Source organism: Neofelis nebulosa, chromosome 9 (assembly GCF_028018385.1).
Source record: "Neofelis nebulosa isolate mNeoNeb1 chromosome 9, mNeoNeb1.pri, whole genome shotgun sequence".
Taxonomy (NCBI): Eukaryota; Metazoa; Chordata; class Mammalia; order Carnivora; family Felidae; genus Neofelis; species Neofelis nebulosa.
This window is the reverse complement of record NC_080790.1, coordinates 11,608,572-11,628,169: the sequence shown is the minus strand read 5'-3', so window position 1 is coordinate 11,628,169 and position 19,598 is coordinate 11,608,572. Positions and strand designations below refer to the sequence as shown.

At 43.4% G+C, this 19,598-nt stretch overlaps 1 protein-coding gene across 3 annotated transcripts in view; it reads left to right on the top strand.

Annotated features, from left to right (window-relative positions):
- NBAS (NBAS subunit of NRZ tethering complex) overlaps positions 1 to 19,598 on the top strand; it is a 333,323-nt gene that overhangs the window by 223,426 nt on the left and 90,299 nt on the right. For all 3 annotated transcript variants that reach the window (XM_058682573.1, XM_058682572.1, XM_058682571.1), the window contains exons 41-44: positions 4,357 to 4,586; positions 8,652 to 8,762; positions 16,541 to 16,791; positions 17,907 to 18,241. In XM_058682573.1, the coding sequence (XP_058538556.1) occupies positions 4,357 to 4,586; positions 8,652 to 8,762; positions 16,541 to 16,791; positions 17,907 to 18,241 (927 nt within the window). The remainder of the gene's footprint in view (positions 1 to 4,356; positions 4,587 to 8,651; positions 8,763 to 16,540; positions 16,792 to 17,906; positions 18,242 to 19,598) is intronic.

Genomic DNA, 19,598 nt, shown 5'->3' with positions numbered 1-19,598 from the left:
TGGGGGATGCTTTGGAATATTTTGAGAGAAATTGTGGTAAGCTCAGGGGAAGAATGGTTATTAAAATTTAAATCAAATTTTGGAAGTAATCACGACCAGTGAAGTTCCTTGAGGAAGAGAGAGAGGTAGTAATGCTAATGGTAAGAAGATAATTTGCATAGAGGGCTAGAACTTACAACATGCTAATCCATCTAGCCTCGTTTAATCTTTATGGGGGCTCCATAAAGAAGAAATTGCTTCCATTTTAATAATGGAAAAGCCGAGGCTCAGGGGAGAAGAACCAGTAACCCAGGTTATTTGACGCCTATTCCTGTGGTTTTTTACCCATTTTTTACCCATCTTTACCCATTTTTACCCATGTATATACACATGTATACATGTATAAAAGGGTTGTGAGGGAGAATGTACCTATGTGTAAAAAAAAAAAAAAAAAAAAGCCAATCTGGATGTAATAACAAATGACAGCATTAAGTCCACCAGTGACAGTTGATCGTTTGTAAAAGGACTCCGGTGCCATGACTTTGTTACATTCGGGGGGAGCTGTGTATACACTGGTCTCGTCAGGATCCTTACAATTTCAAGAGATCCCCTCCCCTGCATAGCAAATGTACAAGGATGGTTTGGGGGAGGCAGTATGCTCGGGAGTCACATGCCACACCACCACTTAACCCAGCGGCCTTGGTCAAGTTTCTCACTTCCTAATGCCTCTGTAAAAACAGATGATACTAGCAGACTGGTCCCACCGAATGGTTGGTTTTAAGTGAGAGTCACTTCACGTATGTTTAGCTCTATGCCTGTCTCCATACCGAAGACTATTAGGTCTCCAATACCGAAAAATATTAGGTGTTTGTTCTTAAATATTTCTTAGAAAAGCGAACACATTTGATGTATAAAGAACATGAAATAAAAGTTCCAGAGTGGCTAGATAATTTCTACTTAGTAAAAGAAAAGAGATTACAGTTGTTTAAACTATGAAGGAATGTACTGACTGCAATTCATTGGTCTAAAATTGTACTTTTAACCCAGAAATCTGCTCTGAATATTTAGTAGAAGCATACATGAGGAAAGGTGTGGAACTTCCCCAATTCCACACCTGGAGGGATTTACAAGGATTTGTTTTATTTTTATAATTGAATTCCTATACATTCGTGGGATTTTAGCCTGAGAAAGGGGATCCTCTGGTGATGTTCCTTGGTTTTACATCTGAAGAAGCTGAGCCTCAGAAGAGTCCAGAGAGGAGTAATTGCTCCCTGCCCAGAGTTCCTGGCACTCTGGGTTTGTGACTCGGCAGTGGTGCATATATGCAGATGCCTTCTGTGAATTGCTTATGTGCCCATCTTTGCCAGCCACTGCTTTTTAATTGCTTGCGAGTAAGCCCTGGGCCCAGTTTGCTTTCTTATAATGATAGAGAAAAAGTACTTTAACATACCTTATTTATCTGTGCCTCTTAGCAAACCATCAGGACGGTGTGCGCATCGAGTCCTATGGTGAGGAAGTGGGGATCTGAAATAACTTGCCCCAAATTGCATCCCTACTGACTGAGGGACCTGGAATAGAAGGACTATTGACTTTAAAACCACTGCTACCTGGGCGCCCTGGTGGCTCAGTCGGTTAATCATCCAACTCCTGATTTCAGTTCAGGTCACGATCTCGCGGTTTGTGGGTTCGAGCACCACGTCGGGCTCCAGGCTGACAGCGAGGAGCCTGTTTGGGATTCTCTCTCTCTCTCTCTCTCTCTCTCTCTCTCTCTCTCTCTCTCTCTCCCCCTCTCTCCCTCCCTCTCCCTCCCCCTCTGCTGCTCCCTCTCTTGCACATGCCCACAATCTCTGTCTCTCTCAAAATAAATAAATAAACAAAAGCCACTACTGCCGTTCATCGTCTTTCCCTTTTACCCCGTACCTGATTTGTGCGAGAGAGGCTACTGCGCTCTGGAAAGACAAATTCACGAAATACTCGTGGTCTCTGCCATAATTTAATAAGCTATAATGTACTATTTATAAGAAAAAGCAGTGTAAAGTGTAAATTTGAATTACTGTTAAAGTGTAAGAGAATAGAAAGGTTATGCTATTGAGGTCAAGTGAAAAGTATGCAGGCCGCCCCCCCCATACAGGTGCCAAATCCTTGAGATGCCAGGAAACAAAGTGAAAAATGAATGTGGAGACAAGACCTGTGGGAGAAGGCTTGAGAGAATGGAGCCGGTTGACTCCACGAGCAGGTGTGGGAGCCACAGCCTGGTAGAGAGGGGCTCGGAGAGCCCGATGGCGGGATGCTCGTAGCCTCTCCTCCAAATGCAGCGGGCGAGTGCAGACCGAGGGCTTTGGTCCGAAACCGCCGGGTCAGAGCGTCTGTGGGGGAAAAGCTGTCCTTTGGTGGTGAGCATGGGTTTGCTGGCAGGGTGTAGAATCGGGGCACGAGGTGACAGGCCACGACAGGAGCGTTGTGCCGCCCTGAAACCCGATCATTGGAGATGCGCTCTTGCTCTCTTCTGCTGCGAGGCCAGAAAGTGCTGACAGCGTGAGGCTGGGAAAACAGGCAAGGACGGTGCCCACCTGGGGGCGGGGACAGAGCAGGTGTGGATGGGCTCGCTGGCCCTGGAGCAGTGGCCCTGTACCGCGTGACTTCAGGGCCGGCTGAGCCCTTGCTGCGTGATTCAGGGTGCTGCCCCGAGGCTTCAGCCCTTGAGCGGAAAGGGGGTGGGGCTCGATGGCAGCTGTGGAGGCGGCACTAAGTGCTGAGGCGTGGGATCCCCTTTGTCTAAATCCACTGCCAGAAACACCATCCATATGCAGCCGATTCCCAAATCTCTTCTAATTGCAGTTAGATTTGCTTTATTCGTGCCCTCTTTCCGTCAGGTCTTAGCTCCCCAGGCCTTAGCGCATATTGAACCCTTCACTGCACTTTGTCTCCCTAGATTTTCCTGGCGTTTTCACTGCTGATACCGGAGTGGTTAGTCTAGACATTAAATCTTCCAAGAAGACTTCCTCTGAATTCCCACAGAACCCTGTGCTTACCTGTATCGTACCATTTTACAATTATTTGCTTGATTGTCTCTCTCCAGAGACTGCATCCCTAGAGGAGAGGGTCATATCTTCTCAGTGGCACATAATAGGTGCACAAGAAATATTTGTTGAATGAATGAAAGATGGTCTCATAGCTTACTTTGAAGAGTGAGCTTTCAAACCCAGGACTTTTGACTTGAGACTTAATCTGTGGTTTATGCAATAGGACCGAGTGTGTGCATAGAGGTAGGGGAAAAAACATTGACCTTTTCTCAAATCCACCTACCGGAACCTGAGAAGATTTCTCTAATTGGTTTTTATCGGTTCTCTCAGAATGTTTCCTAATAGGATCAAGAGAGAAATGTCAGGCTAGGTTTGGTAATACAGACTCGACGTTGACAAATCTCCTGTGTACCTCAGAATAATGGCGTACACGTTAGAAATGCTGACAGCTTACTATAATTAGGTGTGTTTCTAAGAACCAAAGATAGATTCTGAAGTTTTTCCCCCTAATTTGCTTATATTAAAATATATACCATGTCTTCCTAGGAATTGAGGGATTGAATTACTGTTGTTCGAGTATTAGGCTCCCTATTAAACAATTCCAAAATCATAGCTGAGCTGCTGTTGCTTCGTTGACACACCCTGACCAACTTCAATGTAAATAAATGTGGCCAGTTCATCACTTAATTTTTCTTTCCTGTCGGCTGTCAGATTCCAGGTTTTGTTCTCTTTGAGTAATTTTTTTGTTGTTAGAGAAGCTGTAAGGAATTCTAGAGCAATATCCCACTGAGCTCCAAATTGAGCAGAGGAAAAATTGGTTGGATGCTCTCTTATGCAGCTAGAAGTGTTTTGTGATTTCAGGAACAGGGATGGGTTCCCCCCCCCCCCCCAACTTATCCCTGGAGAAAACACTCTTCTACTTAGCTGTCTCGGCATTTAGAGTGGCATTACCGAGCTGCATCTTAGTTATTGAGAACACTTACATGGTCCAAAGAAAATGTATCCGGGGGCAATGAAGATGACAATTACTTCAGGGTGAATTATTATAAATGATCAGGTAATTGGGCCCCCAGTCTAGTAGGGTGATGAGAGTTGAAAAAGCAAGTGCACATTATTTTTTCAACAGGTGGAGATTTTTAAGGTGGAAGAACAGAGCAGGCGTCCAGAAAACCCCTTCTGGACTCCTTTCTGTGTCTTGTCTCTGCAAAGTTCACTGGCTCCCCTGCTGATTTCTCAGGGTGGCTGTGAGCCTTGATAAAATGGCAGCAGGGGAAGAGGCAAACAGGTTGCCCAGGAGACGTGGTCGTCTTGTCGTTACTTTATTTTGTTTTTGCGGTTGCTGTTTTTGTTACAGGCTGATCCCAAGGAGCTCATCAAGATGGTCACCAGGCATGTGACTCGACATGGACACGACGCCTGGCCAGAGGACCTGGTTTCACTGACCAAGCAGTTACACTACTACAACGAACGGCTCCTGGATTTCACGCAGGCCCAGATCCTTCAGGGCCTCCGGAAGGGTGTGGATGTACAGCGGTTTACGGCAGATGACCAGTATAAAAGGGAAACTATCCTTGGTTTGGCAGAGTAAGGGATACCTTTGTCTCCTAAAGGGGTGGATTTAAAGCCTAAAAGAACAGGTTGAATGATCAGGACACAGTCCTTCGAAGGTTTACATCTGTGGTTGTTATAAATAGGACTTTCCTTCTTCATGGACACGTGGCTGTTCCCAGTTGGATCAGCTGATGGCAGACAAAGTTTTAAACCTGCAGATTTAAATAATCGTGGGAATTATTTAAAAGTTTCCCATGATTTGGCTAGCCCAATACCAACATTCTTACCATGTTAGCGGGGTGAGGGTATGACCGGCATAAAAAATGTGAAGCTTATTATAGACGTTTAAAAAGATTGCCTGTTATTCCTGGAAATCTCACTGCAAACTAGGGGGCAGTTTAATTTCCCCCGTGTGTTGAGAATGAGATGTTGTTTGACTGAGTGCCGGGGGAAGGACCCAGAGTCTAGATTCAGGGCACCTGTATCTGTCATGGGTTTCCAGAGGAAGGAGAGCTGACCAGCTAGGCCCAGCAGCCTCTCTTGGTGGAAGCCAGTAGCACCTGCCACTTTTCCCTTTGTCGCTCACCCCTTTCAGCAGCAAGCCCCATGTGAGATGGCAGTACGGGTTAAGGCCCAGTGAGAAGCATTTCTTCGGAGGCGTGGGATGCCCCTTGGTTTTAATACTGGTCTCCATTTTTTTAGTTTAGATCAAAGGAGAATGAGTTACATGTCAGAAGGTGGGAAAGTGGAAAAAAACAAAAAAAAGAAAAAATACAAATTAAAAAAAAAAAGTGGGAAAGTGTGTTCACCCATAATGGTTATTAAGTAGAGTTGTTTTGTTCTTAACATCACAATTTGTGGAGCACTTCCCATGGGCAAGGAGCTGTGTTAGGTGCTCTATAAAGCTTATTTTGTAAATCTCTTTTACTCCTCGAACATAATAACCCTGTGGCGTAAAATGGTATTTCCATTTTATAGCTGAAGAACATGAGACTCAGGAGTGTGAGGTAACTGGCCCAAGTTTACATGGGTGGTAAGGATCATCACTGTGCTGTTAATCTTGGCCTTGATCTCTCAATTATCAAAGCCATCGCATCTTCACAATGCCCTGTGCCCCCCTGTCCCCCTCCCCGCCCCCCCCCCCCCCCCCCGGTCCACTCTCTACCCCCGATGCACGGTTGTATTCCCAGGCAAGCGAGGCCTGCAATGCAGTCTAGGCTTCCAGCCTTTGAAGCTAACGTTAAATTGTGCCTATATTTAGTGATTATTCTTCCTTCCTGCTACATTACTTTAAAATAACAAATGTAGCCCTGGTTATGGTTGTAGTATATGCTCTTTTTCATTATTATTATTTAAACCTCTAAGAAAGTGGCAAAGTACCCTTGGCACTCTGTAATAACTTTATATGAGCCCAAGCTTCTTTCCTACCACAAGCACCCCAAATTCTCTTTTAGGTTTATGTGTATTTATCTTGATAGAGATAGAGCAAGCGGGGGAGGGGCAAAGAGAGAGGGAGACAGAATACCACGAAGCCTCTGCATTGTGAGCGCAGAGCCCAATGAGGGACTTAGACTCACGGGCTGTGAGATCATGACCTGAGCCAAAATCAAGAGTCGGACACTTAACCGCTGAGCCACCCGGGCACCCCCACCCCAAATTCTCTTTAGAGTAAGGCGGGGAATAGACAGATCAAAGAAAAGATAGTAAGAACAGTCTGTAGTGGGATTTAGTTAAGAGAAATATGGAATAGTTTTTTCTCTCCTCCTCTGTTCTCCTGGAGGTTCACAATGTCATGGAGCTGTTTAATGTCTAATTTGAAAGTGACTGAAGGGGTCACTTAATCCAACCTCCTCACTTTTGGAAGAGGGATCTGAGAACCAGAGAACTTTAAACAGTTGTTCAAGGTCACACAGCCCAGGGGTGAGACTCGGCTTCCCATTGCCAAGTCCAGTGGGCTTCTCCTCCGGGCATTTGGTAATCCTGGGTGCCACCCATGCTCATGGTTTCTTAGAAGAAGGTTATTATGCAGAATGCAGGTTACGAGGTAAGGCATGTCTTAACATCATCTGTTACATTTTGCCAGGGTTTTTGTCCTTTACTTTCTTTTGTAAGTATCCAGGATGCTATTTGAAGTGTGTCCTAGAGGACAAATACATGCTTTTGACAAACATACCATAGAACCTTCTCCATAATTTGTTACCTAGAAAAATATCCAACATTCTCTGAATGGCTTGTTTCAGATGTCAGAGTGAGTGTGGCGTCTTTGAGTTCACAGTTCCGATTTGGAGGCGGGCATTCAGTGTGTTACAAAAATCCTTGACGCGCCTGCTTCCTCCTGTTCTGCAGCCCCCCGCCCCCTCACCGTACACAGCGTGACCAGTCTTCGTTTTCTTGCGAATCGTGCATCCATTTTGATGGCATTGGCCTTCTATAAGTGCCTTTTATCTGTCCTTTATTGTCCGTGTATCTTAGATAATAGGTTTCGGTGCTTAGTTGGGGTAACCTGGAGGAGGGCACACAGAGCTTGGCTTCTTCCCACCTTTCTCAGGTGATGAAGGTACCGGTACCTAGTGAGCACGTTCCTGGGGTCAGGCACTGTGTCAGACTCCCCTCAGAGAAAGGATGAATTGCTGATGGTCGCTATTCTCAACGATTTCTCATTCCGTAGAGTATACTCAGTAAATACTTGACGAAATTTTTGATCGGCAATGACCTAGTACTTCACGCAGTGACAGGCTTATTCCAGCCCTGGGCCTGTGTTTTACAGTCCACATACACAGAGTGGTTTTTACATTTTTAAAGGTTTGTGGAAAAACAAGAATTTAAAAAAATAATAAAAAGAAGAATTTTCTACAGAGACCGTATGGCCACGAAGCCTAAAAGATTTACCGTCTTGCTGTTCACAGAAAATGTTTACCAACTGTGGGCTAATCAAACATAGAAGGAAACGTCCTGGTTTTCTCAGTTAGCATGTATATAGTCTTAGCGATATCCCTTAATAAGAACAGATATTTCATTTCTGTTCCTGTGGTTTTGTCCACCAATCTTCGAAACGAGAATTTCATCCTTAGAATTTCTCTGTTTCTGGGAAATAGAGGTGCTGCCGTAGTCTTTGCAGAATGGCCTTCGTGGTGGGTGCTGGGGCCCAGAATTCTTCATAAACCTAAAAGGTCTCAAGTCTGGTGACCCCATGCCCTGGTTTAAACCTTCCTCTGGCTCTCCACTGCCGGTAGGATAAGGTGCAGGTCCCTTAGCAGGAACCACTCCTGCCCCACCCCCCATGCCTTCTCTCTCAGAAGCCCTCTGGCTCTTCTCTCTGGTAACTACCTTCCCTCAGTTCTGCTTTTTTATCCTCCAGGCTTTAGCTCAAATCGGTCACTCCCTCATCTCTGCTGTCAGTATTTGAAGTCCTCTGGTAGCCCCGCCTCCCCCCCCCCCCCCCACCCTGTTGTATTTGGTTCCTGGCTGACATCTCACATCCTCCACTAGGCTGTGAGTTCCTCAAGAAATGTCTTGTTTGTCTTTGTGTCCCACGTAGCTAGCACAATACCTGATACAGTCTGGAAAACATAAACATTTGTTGAGTGACTGTGCTTTCTCAGATACATGCCTGTAGGGCAGGGATACATTTCCTTTGCACTGTTGTTGGCCTGTAGGCTCTGGTGTCTGTACCAGAATTTTTTGACCTCCGTACATTTTGGACTGGATAATGCCTTGTGGGAGAGCCGTCTGTGCCTTGCGGGAAGTTCGACAGCATCCCTGTCCTTTCCCCGCTTAGATGCCAGTAACGCTGTCCTCCTCCTCTCTTGCCATGATAATCAGACACTGTCAGATGTCCCCTGGGGGACAGAATCCCCCTCGGTGGAGAACCACCGTTCTGGACAGTTCCTTGGTCAGTTGCAGTGCGCCGCGGTGAGAAAGGAGCATTAACATGCCTGGGAAGTATGTTTCCTGAATTGCTGTGAAATGTCTTTTTAAGGCCGGTGCCGGCTGCACCCCTTGCAGCTGGAGAGAGTCCTAATGAACAGTTTTGTTGCTGATTAAGGGTAATGTGTTTCTCTTCTTTCCCTTCCCTGTGGCTGATGGACGTTCTTGAAGAACACTTGAGGAGAACGTCTACAGCATTGCCCTTTCTCTGGCACAGCGTTACAGTGTCTCCCGCTGGGAAGTTCTCATGACGCATTTGGAGTTCCTGTTCACGGACAGCGGGTAAGTGCACGATTCAGACGTACGTTTATTTCCGTGTCTGTCTTTTCTCAGTTCTACTTTAGAAGGATCTTGACCTTGTGAAGTGCAGTTTCACCTTTCCTTTTGACCTGGAGTAGACCAACATCTGTACATTCTCTCTTTATATGTCTCCTGATACACCCATATTCCAACAACAGTTTATTAGTTTTTGTTTTTCAGTAATAATAGCCCTGAGTTACTGTAATGTTGGTGTGTTTATTCAGAGGTTTCTTTTGTTTGTTTGTTTGCTTTTATTGAGAATCTACCGTGTGCCAGGAACAGTGTTGATACTCAGGTTACGGTAGTCAGCAAACACTGGCATCCCAGCTGTCTGGGAACCTGTAGTCAGTCTAGTGTGGGCGACAGATTATAATTGGATGATGCTAAACAAATGACCACACGGGTGATAGTCTTATCTGCGATAAATATTGCACTGCACCGTTTTTAAAGTCCAGTAATAGGTTCAAATAAATGTTTGTTATGCACATTGGCATTTAAAAAATATCTTGGCATTTTATTAAATATCTTTTTCCTTTCATTGAATGTTACATAAAAGGGTATCATATCTATATAAGCAGGATTGGTCCATTGTTCTGAATTTATTATAAATTATCAGGCAATCTAGTAACGTGCAAGACTGTTCACAGCATATCATTATATCTGATAGCAGTGTGATTATGGAGACGCACAGCAATTACAAAAGCAGGAAATCATTACCGCCTGGCATCATTACTCGTGAGTGACAAAACACCTAATATTGATTTAGCAAGTGGTGTTTGGTGCCCCTCATTCCTTACTTAAAAGATGTGGTTCGCCTTACTGTTTAATCACACTTGGTAAGACAGGCATTTGAAACCAGCCTTGTTAATAGAATAGAGATTGCCCAACATTTACTTGTTGAGTCAATGCCTATGAGAAGTTAATAGGTCAGAAAAATAATGTTCCTTTCCTGAAGATTTTTGCTTTTCTGTCCCTTTAAAAAGTCATTTTCCCTGAAAAGTTGATTTTCCTATAATTTTACATTCTCTTTCCTGTTGGTTGAGTTTGGAGATATTCCCTGCCCAGCTCACATACAGAGGGGCGCACACCGTCTTGGGTGAGGCAGCATTATGCAGTGGAGCATAAGCCTTCAAATCACGGTAGCTGGATCAAATACTAACTGTCAGTCTCTAGCTGTATGTCCCGATGCAAGGTAATTCAGTTCTCGGGAATTTATTTTCCTCAACTCTAAGGGATAACAAAAATTAAATGACTTCACGGTAAAATATCAAACCTGCACCCCTTTTCACATGACCAGTACATCATTACTGGCAGTTATTCCTGGAATTTCACTCCTGTGAGAAGGAGATAATCATCGTAAACACCCATACTTGAATTCTTGGTCTCCTTCTTCCCCTTATTTCCCCCGCGCCCCATTGTTTTCTTCTTAGTCATTGTAAATATCAGTGATGACTTTGAGTGGCCACGTGTGCCTGGCGTCCCTTCCAGCTGGCACACCCCGGCTGTTCTGCAGGGCATGTTCAGCTCCCCATGCTCAGGGCTGATGTATATCTATCACTCATTACGGCCTCGGTGGCCAACTTCACTTCTGGGCCGTTCTGGACGTTTTAGAAGAGACCAGCAGAAATACTTATACCATCAACTACCAGTGTATGTGTGGCTTAGCATGAGGGCACGGGTTTTGGAGTCTGGCCACATTTGGTCCACATCTGCTGCCCATAACCCCAACTATGTAGCTGTGAGCAAGCCTCTTAATCCTCTTGAGTCATTGTTTCCTCAGTGATCCGACCATTATCCTTGCCTCGTAAGGTTGTAAAGGTAAGAGAGGATCTGTGGAAAGTATATAGCCTGGCAGCTCTGTCATACTGTTGCGTTATTCCTGTTATTATTCTTGTCAATTCTGCTGACTCTGTGAGCATCTTTAAGTTTTGGACACAAGATCATTTTTAAAATACCAGAGGATGCTTCTAGACGATTGAATAGTACCACATTTGTTCACTCACTACATGTTATTATTTTTATAGTGTCTTCCTATTCTAAGCTTAGGTTTAAGTGCTGAATGAGACAGACACATTATTACCTTCACAAAGCTTATATTGTAATAGGGGAGACGTGCCCACTCTCAACACACACACACACACACACACACACACACACACACACTCACACACATATGCACACACGCATGCACGCACTTGAAAATAGCCAAAAAGTAAATTGCTAGTCCTAGTAAGTACCATAAAGGAAGTGCACAAGTTGTAGATAGCAGTCTAGGCAGAGGGAATGGGTTCTGGAGCAGGAAAGATCTTGGTATTTTGCATAACTGAAGGAAAACCATTGTGGCTGGAGCATATGGCACCTTAGCACAGGAGAAGTAAGTAGGGGCCAGAACTCCCTTCGACTGTCATCCTTGGTGACACTTTCCGTTGTTTCCCTTCTTAATTAAACAGCAGATCTGAAGGCCTGCATCCTGCATTTTCATTTCACTCTGATAGCCACCTTTGAATCACCAGGTGATTACCCAAGTGTCAGAGATCATGATACCACCTTCTCAGTCTCCTTTAGACGCGTGGCAAGGGGCCCCCTGGCGCATGGAACCTGCCTGCACTCTTCTATTTTTCACAATCAGTTTCATATTCTTTGGTAGGATTCTTTTGTTCTCAGGTACAGGGATGAACCAGGGCAAGTTCTAGCTGTGGGAGGATGAATAAACTGTAAGGCATCTGTCTCTTTCTGAATTGAAACAGAAGATACACAGGACATGTGTCCCAGGATTGCTGCTGCTCAGAGGCAGAATTGTGTCCACACGGCCACACTGTAAAGGATTCTAAATCGTGGCCTTTTCTCTGTCTCCTCCCTTAAGGAAGCCTGGCTTGGTTGAGGAGTTAGTGTGAGAATAGTTAGCGTATAGAGAGAGGATTTAAGGTAGCTCGGCTTACTAAAAGTAGCTCGTAACATTGAAAATTAGGATAAAATAAAAACTCAGGACCAGGAAAAAAAAAATCCATATTAGAGTAGGAAGTTTGAATATAGATATTCAGGTCATAGGCCTTCTGTAGTCGTTAAATTTGGTTTTGATCTTTCTTTTGGCCTAAGGGCAGGGGGTTGTGGATCATGACCCACACTCTGATTTGCATTGTGCCTAAGAAGAAACCTGCCATTCCTAAGAATGGAAGAACTGATTACCACCATTACCAAAATGGAAGCCGTTCCTTGCGTACATCTGCAACCTTCCTTTCCATGTTGTGACCATTAAGGCCACTTCTCTCCCAAATTGTCAAAAGCTCCTGACACTGGCATAAAATGTAAGCAAGACAATGCACTTTGGCTTGTTTCCATCTAGTGGAAAGTGCTCAGACTCTGAATCCTGGGTTCAAACTCTGGCTCTGTGACTTCCTACTAAAGTGTTCTTGCCAGGTAGACACGTTGCTTCAGCCCTGTATGTATTAGGTTTCCTTGCCTGCAAAATGAGTTTTCTCATTCCATTTGACTGGACTGCTGTGAGATTTCAGAGATTTATACAATATACCTGACATGTGGTAGGTGCTCAAAAAACAGCTGTTGTTAATTCTGGAAACAGATCATATACACCAAACCCATCCTATGACCAGTATTAGCCCAACATTGTACGTCTTATCTTTGAATATTTATTTTTCAAGTCAACATTAATTATAAGGTATCTGCTTTGTGAGAAATAAATGATCTGACATGGCACTTAACATCTAAATGCTCAGTAAATGGTACCTATTCATCTATTTCTGTGCTGTGGTGTCTTTGAAAATATTTTTTTGTTAGGTAATAATATGAGACTATGTAAACCAGTGAAAATCTAAGGTGTCAGGATTGTCGTTGTAGTGGAGACAAAGCCTATTCTCATGGCCTGCCCCATCATGCTCTGTTCATATACAACATTCCGCAGAGGATCTGAGTAGTTGTATGACAAGAAATAGACAGAGATGCTCATTATTGGTCATCTCATCAACCGTGTAGGTGAACTTGTAAAATTAAATTCCATTTTTCATTTTACAAAGACTTGGCCAAAATGTTGGCAAAACTGAAAAATGCCACGACTATTTTGACCTTATTTTCTCTTTGTAGTCCCATGTGCAACTGTCAGGCAGCATTGCACATCAAGTCGGCCACGTCAAGTTCATTCTGAGCATTTGTGTGGTAAATACCTTGGATTGTTTCCCTCAGGTCAGAGTAGTTATAACTTAGAGGGTAGGATTGTCTCTTTGCACAGGCATCAGTGGAGGAACCCTGTTCGCTCATGATCAGGGTCATGAATTTGGACCCATATGTCTTTAAACTTTTAGGATTAGTCTTTGGCGGAAATGCCTGGAAGTTAGTACATCTGGACTGTGTGAAGCCATATCCCCATCCCTTTGTCTCTGCCTTTCCCAGCCGCCGTCTGCCTTCTCCTGTCCCACCGTCCTTTTTCCTTCCTTTCCTCTTCTCGGTATTGTTCAGACAGGTAATAGAACTTTATTATCAATCAGTCTCAGACTGAGTAAAGAAAAACATACTTAAATAAATTTGTTTTCCTATTTGAATATAAGTTCTTTCAATACATGCTGTTCTTGAATCACGTTTTTGGGTGATTGACAACTTGAAGCCATTACAGAACACTAATCAAAGGATTAGTGCTATTAATTTATTCCTTGTGCACCGGGTACAACTCATGCTAGTTTCTTCCTTTAGTTAATCTCTGAAAGTTAAATATGCATTATATATATAAGCTGCTTTATGGCTAAAACTTGGCTCAAGATAAAGCACTTAAACTGTTTTTAAGGGTAATCATTAATTTGATTAGTGAAAAGTCCATAGTGGTTTCATGGTATTTCTTCGTATTCTCTTGAATGTGGGTTCTTTGGAATTGTTTTCCAAGCAGAGTTTTCATTTCTTGTTCCAAAGGGAAGACAACAGCTTCTTTCAATGGAAACTATTAAAATGGGTTATTGATTACTGGCATCTATAAAAGATCTTAGCACATTGTAATTTACTGAAGAGGCAGGTTTTGGCATTTAATCATGTATCACTAAAGGTATTCCAGATCTCTCTTGACAAGATAAGTAGGTAAAATTGCACATCGGACAAACCGAATTGTAGGCACAGAAGAATAAGTGGGTGGGCAAAGGGGAAAGTCGTGTTGGTTAGGAGAGACTATATTCAGAATGAAGCCAATCACCAGTGAACTAAAACTGTTAGGGCTTAATCACTGGCCACTTTGTAGATGAGTCTATCTCAAGTATTCTGTTTATTAGGGTGTTAAGAATGAAGTATGACAGGAGAACTCTTTGAGAGTATTGCCGCTGGGAGAGAGAACTAATGTTCATTGCAGAAAAACTCCTGTTTTTGACGTGGTTGGTACTGCAGACACTTGACCTTCATTAGTCAAAGGCTACTTTGTGATGAGCTGAGCAGAACACACGCCAAGTCCAAACAGATGTGGACCCTTTGTCTTAAGCAGGTCACTTAACCTCTCTGATGGCGGTCTCTCGTCTGTAGGTTGGTAATTACTTAGATTTCACTTGCCTTACTTAGGAATCAGCCTAAGAAGTGCATGTGTGTTCCCCTCCCCCCTCCATCGGCATGCTGTTCTGCCTACAAGTTTTCATCCATATGACCTGTCTTCATGGGGTTACACGGTTTGCTGTTTACTGCAGACTTCGTTTTACAAATTATGCAGAAACATCAGAAATTCTGTGAATCGCGTTCATACACGACTGAGCGTACAGTATATTTCAGAGGTGACATTGCATACTTTGAATAGTGATAGTATCAAGGTTGCTTTCTGACCAGCCATTCATTTATACTCATTTGTTGTACAGACCTTGTGCTTTCTTGTCTCGATACCTCTGCTAAACTCTTTTTGCTTCATTCCTTTTTTCACTGCCAAGCTCAAGTGCTTCCTTCAGTAAGCCTTCTGTTAACATTGACATTTACCTCCTCTCAAGATACAGCTTTAGTGATCCTACTGTTAATTAGAATATGGTTGTGTGGCCTTTGTCCTTACCATTATTTTGCATTGTGCTTTAACTCTTAAGTATTTAGAACTCAACTAGCTTTTCAAACTGCTGGGTAGAGCTCTGTGTTGTCAATCTTTTTTTTTTTTTCTTTTAAGTTTATTTATTTATTTTGAGAGACAGGGAGAGAGAGAGAATCCCAGCCAAGCTCCACGCTGGAAGTGTGGCTCAAACCCAGGAGCCATGAGATCATAACCTGAGCTGAAAGCAACAGTTGGACGCTTAACTGACTCAGCCACCCAGGCGCCCCTGTTGTAAATCTTTATACTCTCGCCCCGCGACGAGCAGGGTGCCTGGTCCCTGGAGGACACCTACGTTTTGTTCATCCACCCATCTGTTTGGCGTTCATAAGACACATGTTGAATGTTTCCTTTTTACCACACACTGGTGTTTGGAACTAAGAAACTGAAGATGAAGATAGGGTATCATCTTTTCCATCAAGTGGTATGTAGCCTAGTGAGGGAGACAGACAAGGTAATGAAAAGTCACAGCACGTTATGAGTGCTAGAAGAGAAGGATGCTCAGAGGAGGCAGTCGGGGACATTTTTATAGATGTTTGAACTGTGTCTTAATAGAAAAACAGAGTTTCTCGAGAAGTGACAGTTAAAAGAGTATTTAAAAAAATTACTTGATATTTTCACTTTATGGATTGCTGCTGGTATCCCAAGTATCCTCACACCCTTATAAAAATTTTAAAACATAATTTGTATTAACTTTATGTCCTTAAACCAAAAAACATGTCTTGGCACTTCCTAAAAGTGGGAATTCCATTAAATAGGGCATCATATTTCAGAGATGCTGCTTTTCAGTTGTATGTGATCTAACTTTGATTCCGCCAGAAGTCTCCCTGGCACCCCTCACATCCTTTGTATGCTACTGCTGAATGCCCCGGAGACTGGACATTTCTATGAGTGCCGACTTACTCTGCACGGGGCATCAGGGTTACACCGGGCTGGAGGCATTATGTTCTGTCCGGGGAGAAGCCAAGACCAAAATTAAGTCTTCCCCTTTACCCCCGGAAATAAAAACTGATTGACCAAACTAAGACTCCTTAAAAATTGTTTGCAGTACTTTAACCTTAAATGACCTTTTTTTATTACATTATAAAGACCTCTAAATCACGGTGAAAATACCAAGAAGTGTGTTCATTCTAATGACATTCATTACCACAGGTAAGTCAAGTGAACATATCTGTTCTTTCCCATTTTAATTCTCTTTGAACACAGTATCAAATGTGGGTGTATTGAATAGCAGTTCGGGGCTCTTGGGTGTCAAACTTATATGCCTCAAAGTTGGACTTGTTTCTTCTCCCCCACCATTTCCTAAATTCCTGAAACAATAAGGTTGTTTACATTTCTATAATGAAGCTCAGATTTTAAGTGTTTCTTGTGACATGAATAAATAATGCATAACGGAAGCTGACAAGTCTGGGTTCATCTCCTGGATGTTAAGTGTTGGGTGACTCTCCCATCTGAAGGAATGTGAACCCTACTTCACAGGGTTGCTGTGACCCATATGAGAGGATGCGGAAATTGTATAATACTAAGCATTTAACACTCCTATTTGCCCTTATATAAACAGCCCACATTCTGGTGGTTTGCTGAAATTGATTGACAAGAAGAAGGGACTTGTAAGAAGTGGCCTGTCTTTTTCAGTCAGGGGAAAAAACAACAACAACAAATTGTTTACTAAAGGGACCAAACCTTATCACAATTTCTTTGTCCTTAATTTCAGTTTGTCCACAGTAGAAATTGAAAATCGAGCCCAAGCCCTTCATCTCTTTGAGACTTTGAAGACTGATCCTGAAGCCTTTCACAAGCACATGGTCAAGTATATTTACCCCGCTATAGGTGGCTTTGATCACGAAAGGTTGCTATATTATTTCTCTCTTCTGGAAAGCTGTGGCTGTGCAGATTTGGGGCAATATGCCATTAAGCCAGAAACGCACATTCGGCTGCTGAAGAAATTTAAGGTCGTTGCTGCAGGTAAGACGATCCTTTCCCTGCTTGAACTCATTCTTTAAACTAAAGCCAGGAATTAATTTTTTTTGTGCACAGTCATGTTTGTGCATTTTGTGACTGGCAGAGACCAGAAATCACAGGATCTGATGCTAATTGACTTTAGTTATTATCTTTGCAACTCCTTTACTTACTGTTTAAGGAATTAAATACCAAAGAAACTATAAGAGACCTATTGAAAGTCACACATTGACTTTGTCTTACAGTAGGCCTGGTGCTGAGATCTGGAGTTTTTGACTAATCCTCCAGAGGTCTGTTCCCTACTCCCAGTGGTTCTATTTTACCTATAGAAAGGACAGGGCTGGGACACTTCACATTTGGCAATTTGACCGAATTTCACCTCACTGGAGACTCTGTGTTTTAAGGATGTGTGAAACCCTTAAAATAAGAGCATTTGCACCTTTGATAAATGGTGGCAGTCTTTAGAATGGTATCCCTGTCTCTCTAAGCTCCTAACTAAGACATTAAACACATTAATACCTCTCCAGTCTGTATAATACTTTATAATTTACTTTGAAATCTATATTCATTCAATACTTAAAACAGTTGTGAGAATTTATTTCAGTCTGTCAGTGGTTTACCGAGTAGCCAAATTAGAAGCTGGACCAGATGCAAGAAAAGGAGCAAAATTGCATCCCTGCCTGCAGGTAGTTGGTGGGATGGCAGATGAACTATGGGGAAATAGAATGCAGTGCGATGAGCATGCTGGTCAAAGGAAATATAGGTGCCGTGGAAGGACGTAGAAGGATGGAGGAAGCCAGGGGATAAGCCCTCTCCAGTGTGCACGCCTGAGGCACCTGAGGAAACCTGAGGCACGCGGAAGCGGGCGGCCTGTGGAGGACCGCACAGCTGACCACCTCGCAGGCTGGGACAGGAGCTCACATCTTCTGATCTCTGTAATCGACAGAATATCTGCTATAAATTGGTAGATAAAATTTTCCCTTCCCAGAGGAGTGTGTGTGTGTGTGTGTGTTTGTGTGTGTGTGTGTGTGTGTGTGTGTGTGTGTGTGTGTGTGTGTGAAATCTCCTGTATGCTTATGTTGGAAAGAACCCACTCCCTTTTTTTTCTTTTCGTTCTTTAGGTCTTAATTACAAAAAGCTGACCGATGACAGCACGAATCCTCTTGAAGCCCTGGAGCCAGTTCTTTCAAGTCAGAATATCTTATCTATTTCCAAACTTGTTCCCAAAATCCCCGCAAAGGATGGACACATGCTTTCCCCGAGCTCTCTCTACGCCATCTGGCTGCAGAAGCTGTTCTGGACTGGAGACCCGCACCTCATTAAACAAGTCCCGGAGTCCTCACCCGAGTGGCTCCGTGCCTATGACGTCTGCGTGAAGTACTTTGATCGCCTCCACCCGGGCGACCTCCTCACGGTGGTGGATGCCATTACATTTTCTCCGAAAGCTGTGACCAAGGTAACTGAAAAGATCGTTGAAAGGGCATTGAATGCTGTAGAAGAAACCAAAATGGCTCTTAAATCCAGTAGATTGTTTTTGTTTCTTTTCTTGGGATGGAGAATACTTAACATGTTTGACGTTTTCGTTTTTGGCTAAGCACGAGATGTTCTAATTGGGAAATCATTTGCTTCTGTCACAGATGTGCAAGTAGTCTAAATCTGACTTGACTCTTTCTAATTCACGTGTGCGTCTTGTACACGTTACGGTTCTCCTGTGTCACAGTGAATACGCCACCTTGTTCTTTCCAGTTGCGAAGCGGGAAGCACGTCCAGTGCCCCACCCACATTACCTGCTTTCAGTGGCAGGCCGACAGCTCAGCTGTGGTGAAATCGAGCCCCTAAAAATTTTTGCATGAATTCCATGTAGTGTATGACTTGGTGATAGAATTATCCACGGAAGTCTCTGTAGACATTTTCTAATGTCTGCTCCACGCTTAGGTCTGAGCACCTTTAACTGGACTCCCAATTCCTGCTCTGGATCCTTCAACAATACCTAGTTTCATACAGAGTAAATAAATAATGTGAGTCCTACTCTTTCTCTTCCTGCCGTCTCGGGACCTTACTGTAAAACAAAATTCTCGCTGTTTGGTGGCGGGGAATGTCTCTCCCGAAAAAACCTCCCACCTGTGGTCTCAACTGCTGAGCTCTGTTGCCTTTGGAACTTTTTCCTCCTCTGCTTGCCGGTCTTGGCTGCTGCTCTCCCCGTCTCCAAGCTGGCAAGTCTGCCCAGTACCCTATCACAAGTACTTTTAAGCTTTTTTTTTTTTTTTAAAGTTTATTTATTTTGAGAGTGAGAGTGAGCAGGGTAGGGACAGATAGAGAGGGAGAGAGAGAATCCCAAGCCTGATGCAGGGCTTGATCCCACGAACCATGAGATCAAGACCTGAGCAGAAATCAAGAGTCGGACACTTAAGACTGAACCATCCAGGTGCCCCACTATCGCGAGTACTTTTTTTTTTCTTTTGGAAAAAAGAGTTTTGGAGATACAGTTCTTTTGAATCTCTTTTGGGGATGCATTCCTTTTTTTTTTTTTTTTTTTTTTTATTACAAGTATTTTTCACATGGCTCATATTAGCCTGAAAATTTAGTGTAAAGGCTAAGAATTCAAGTCATTCATTTGGAGGTTGATACAGGTAGAGGTTCAAACATCTGTGGGGAATTCTAGTTCTAACTAACTTATTCGATTAGCAGTTGTGGATGGAACCAAGGACCTCATCACTGACTATTAGAACTCAAGCACTTTAGTTAATAACTTGGTTTTAAATTTTGCAAGCACTGCAGGGACGCCTGGATGGCTCAGTTGGTTAAGCGTCCGA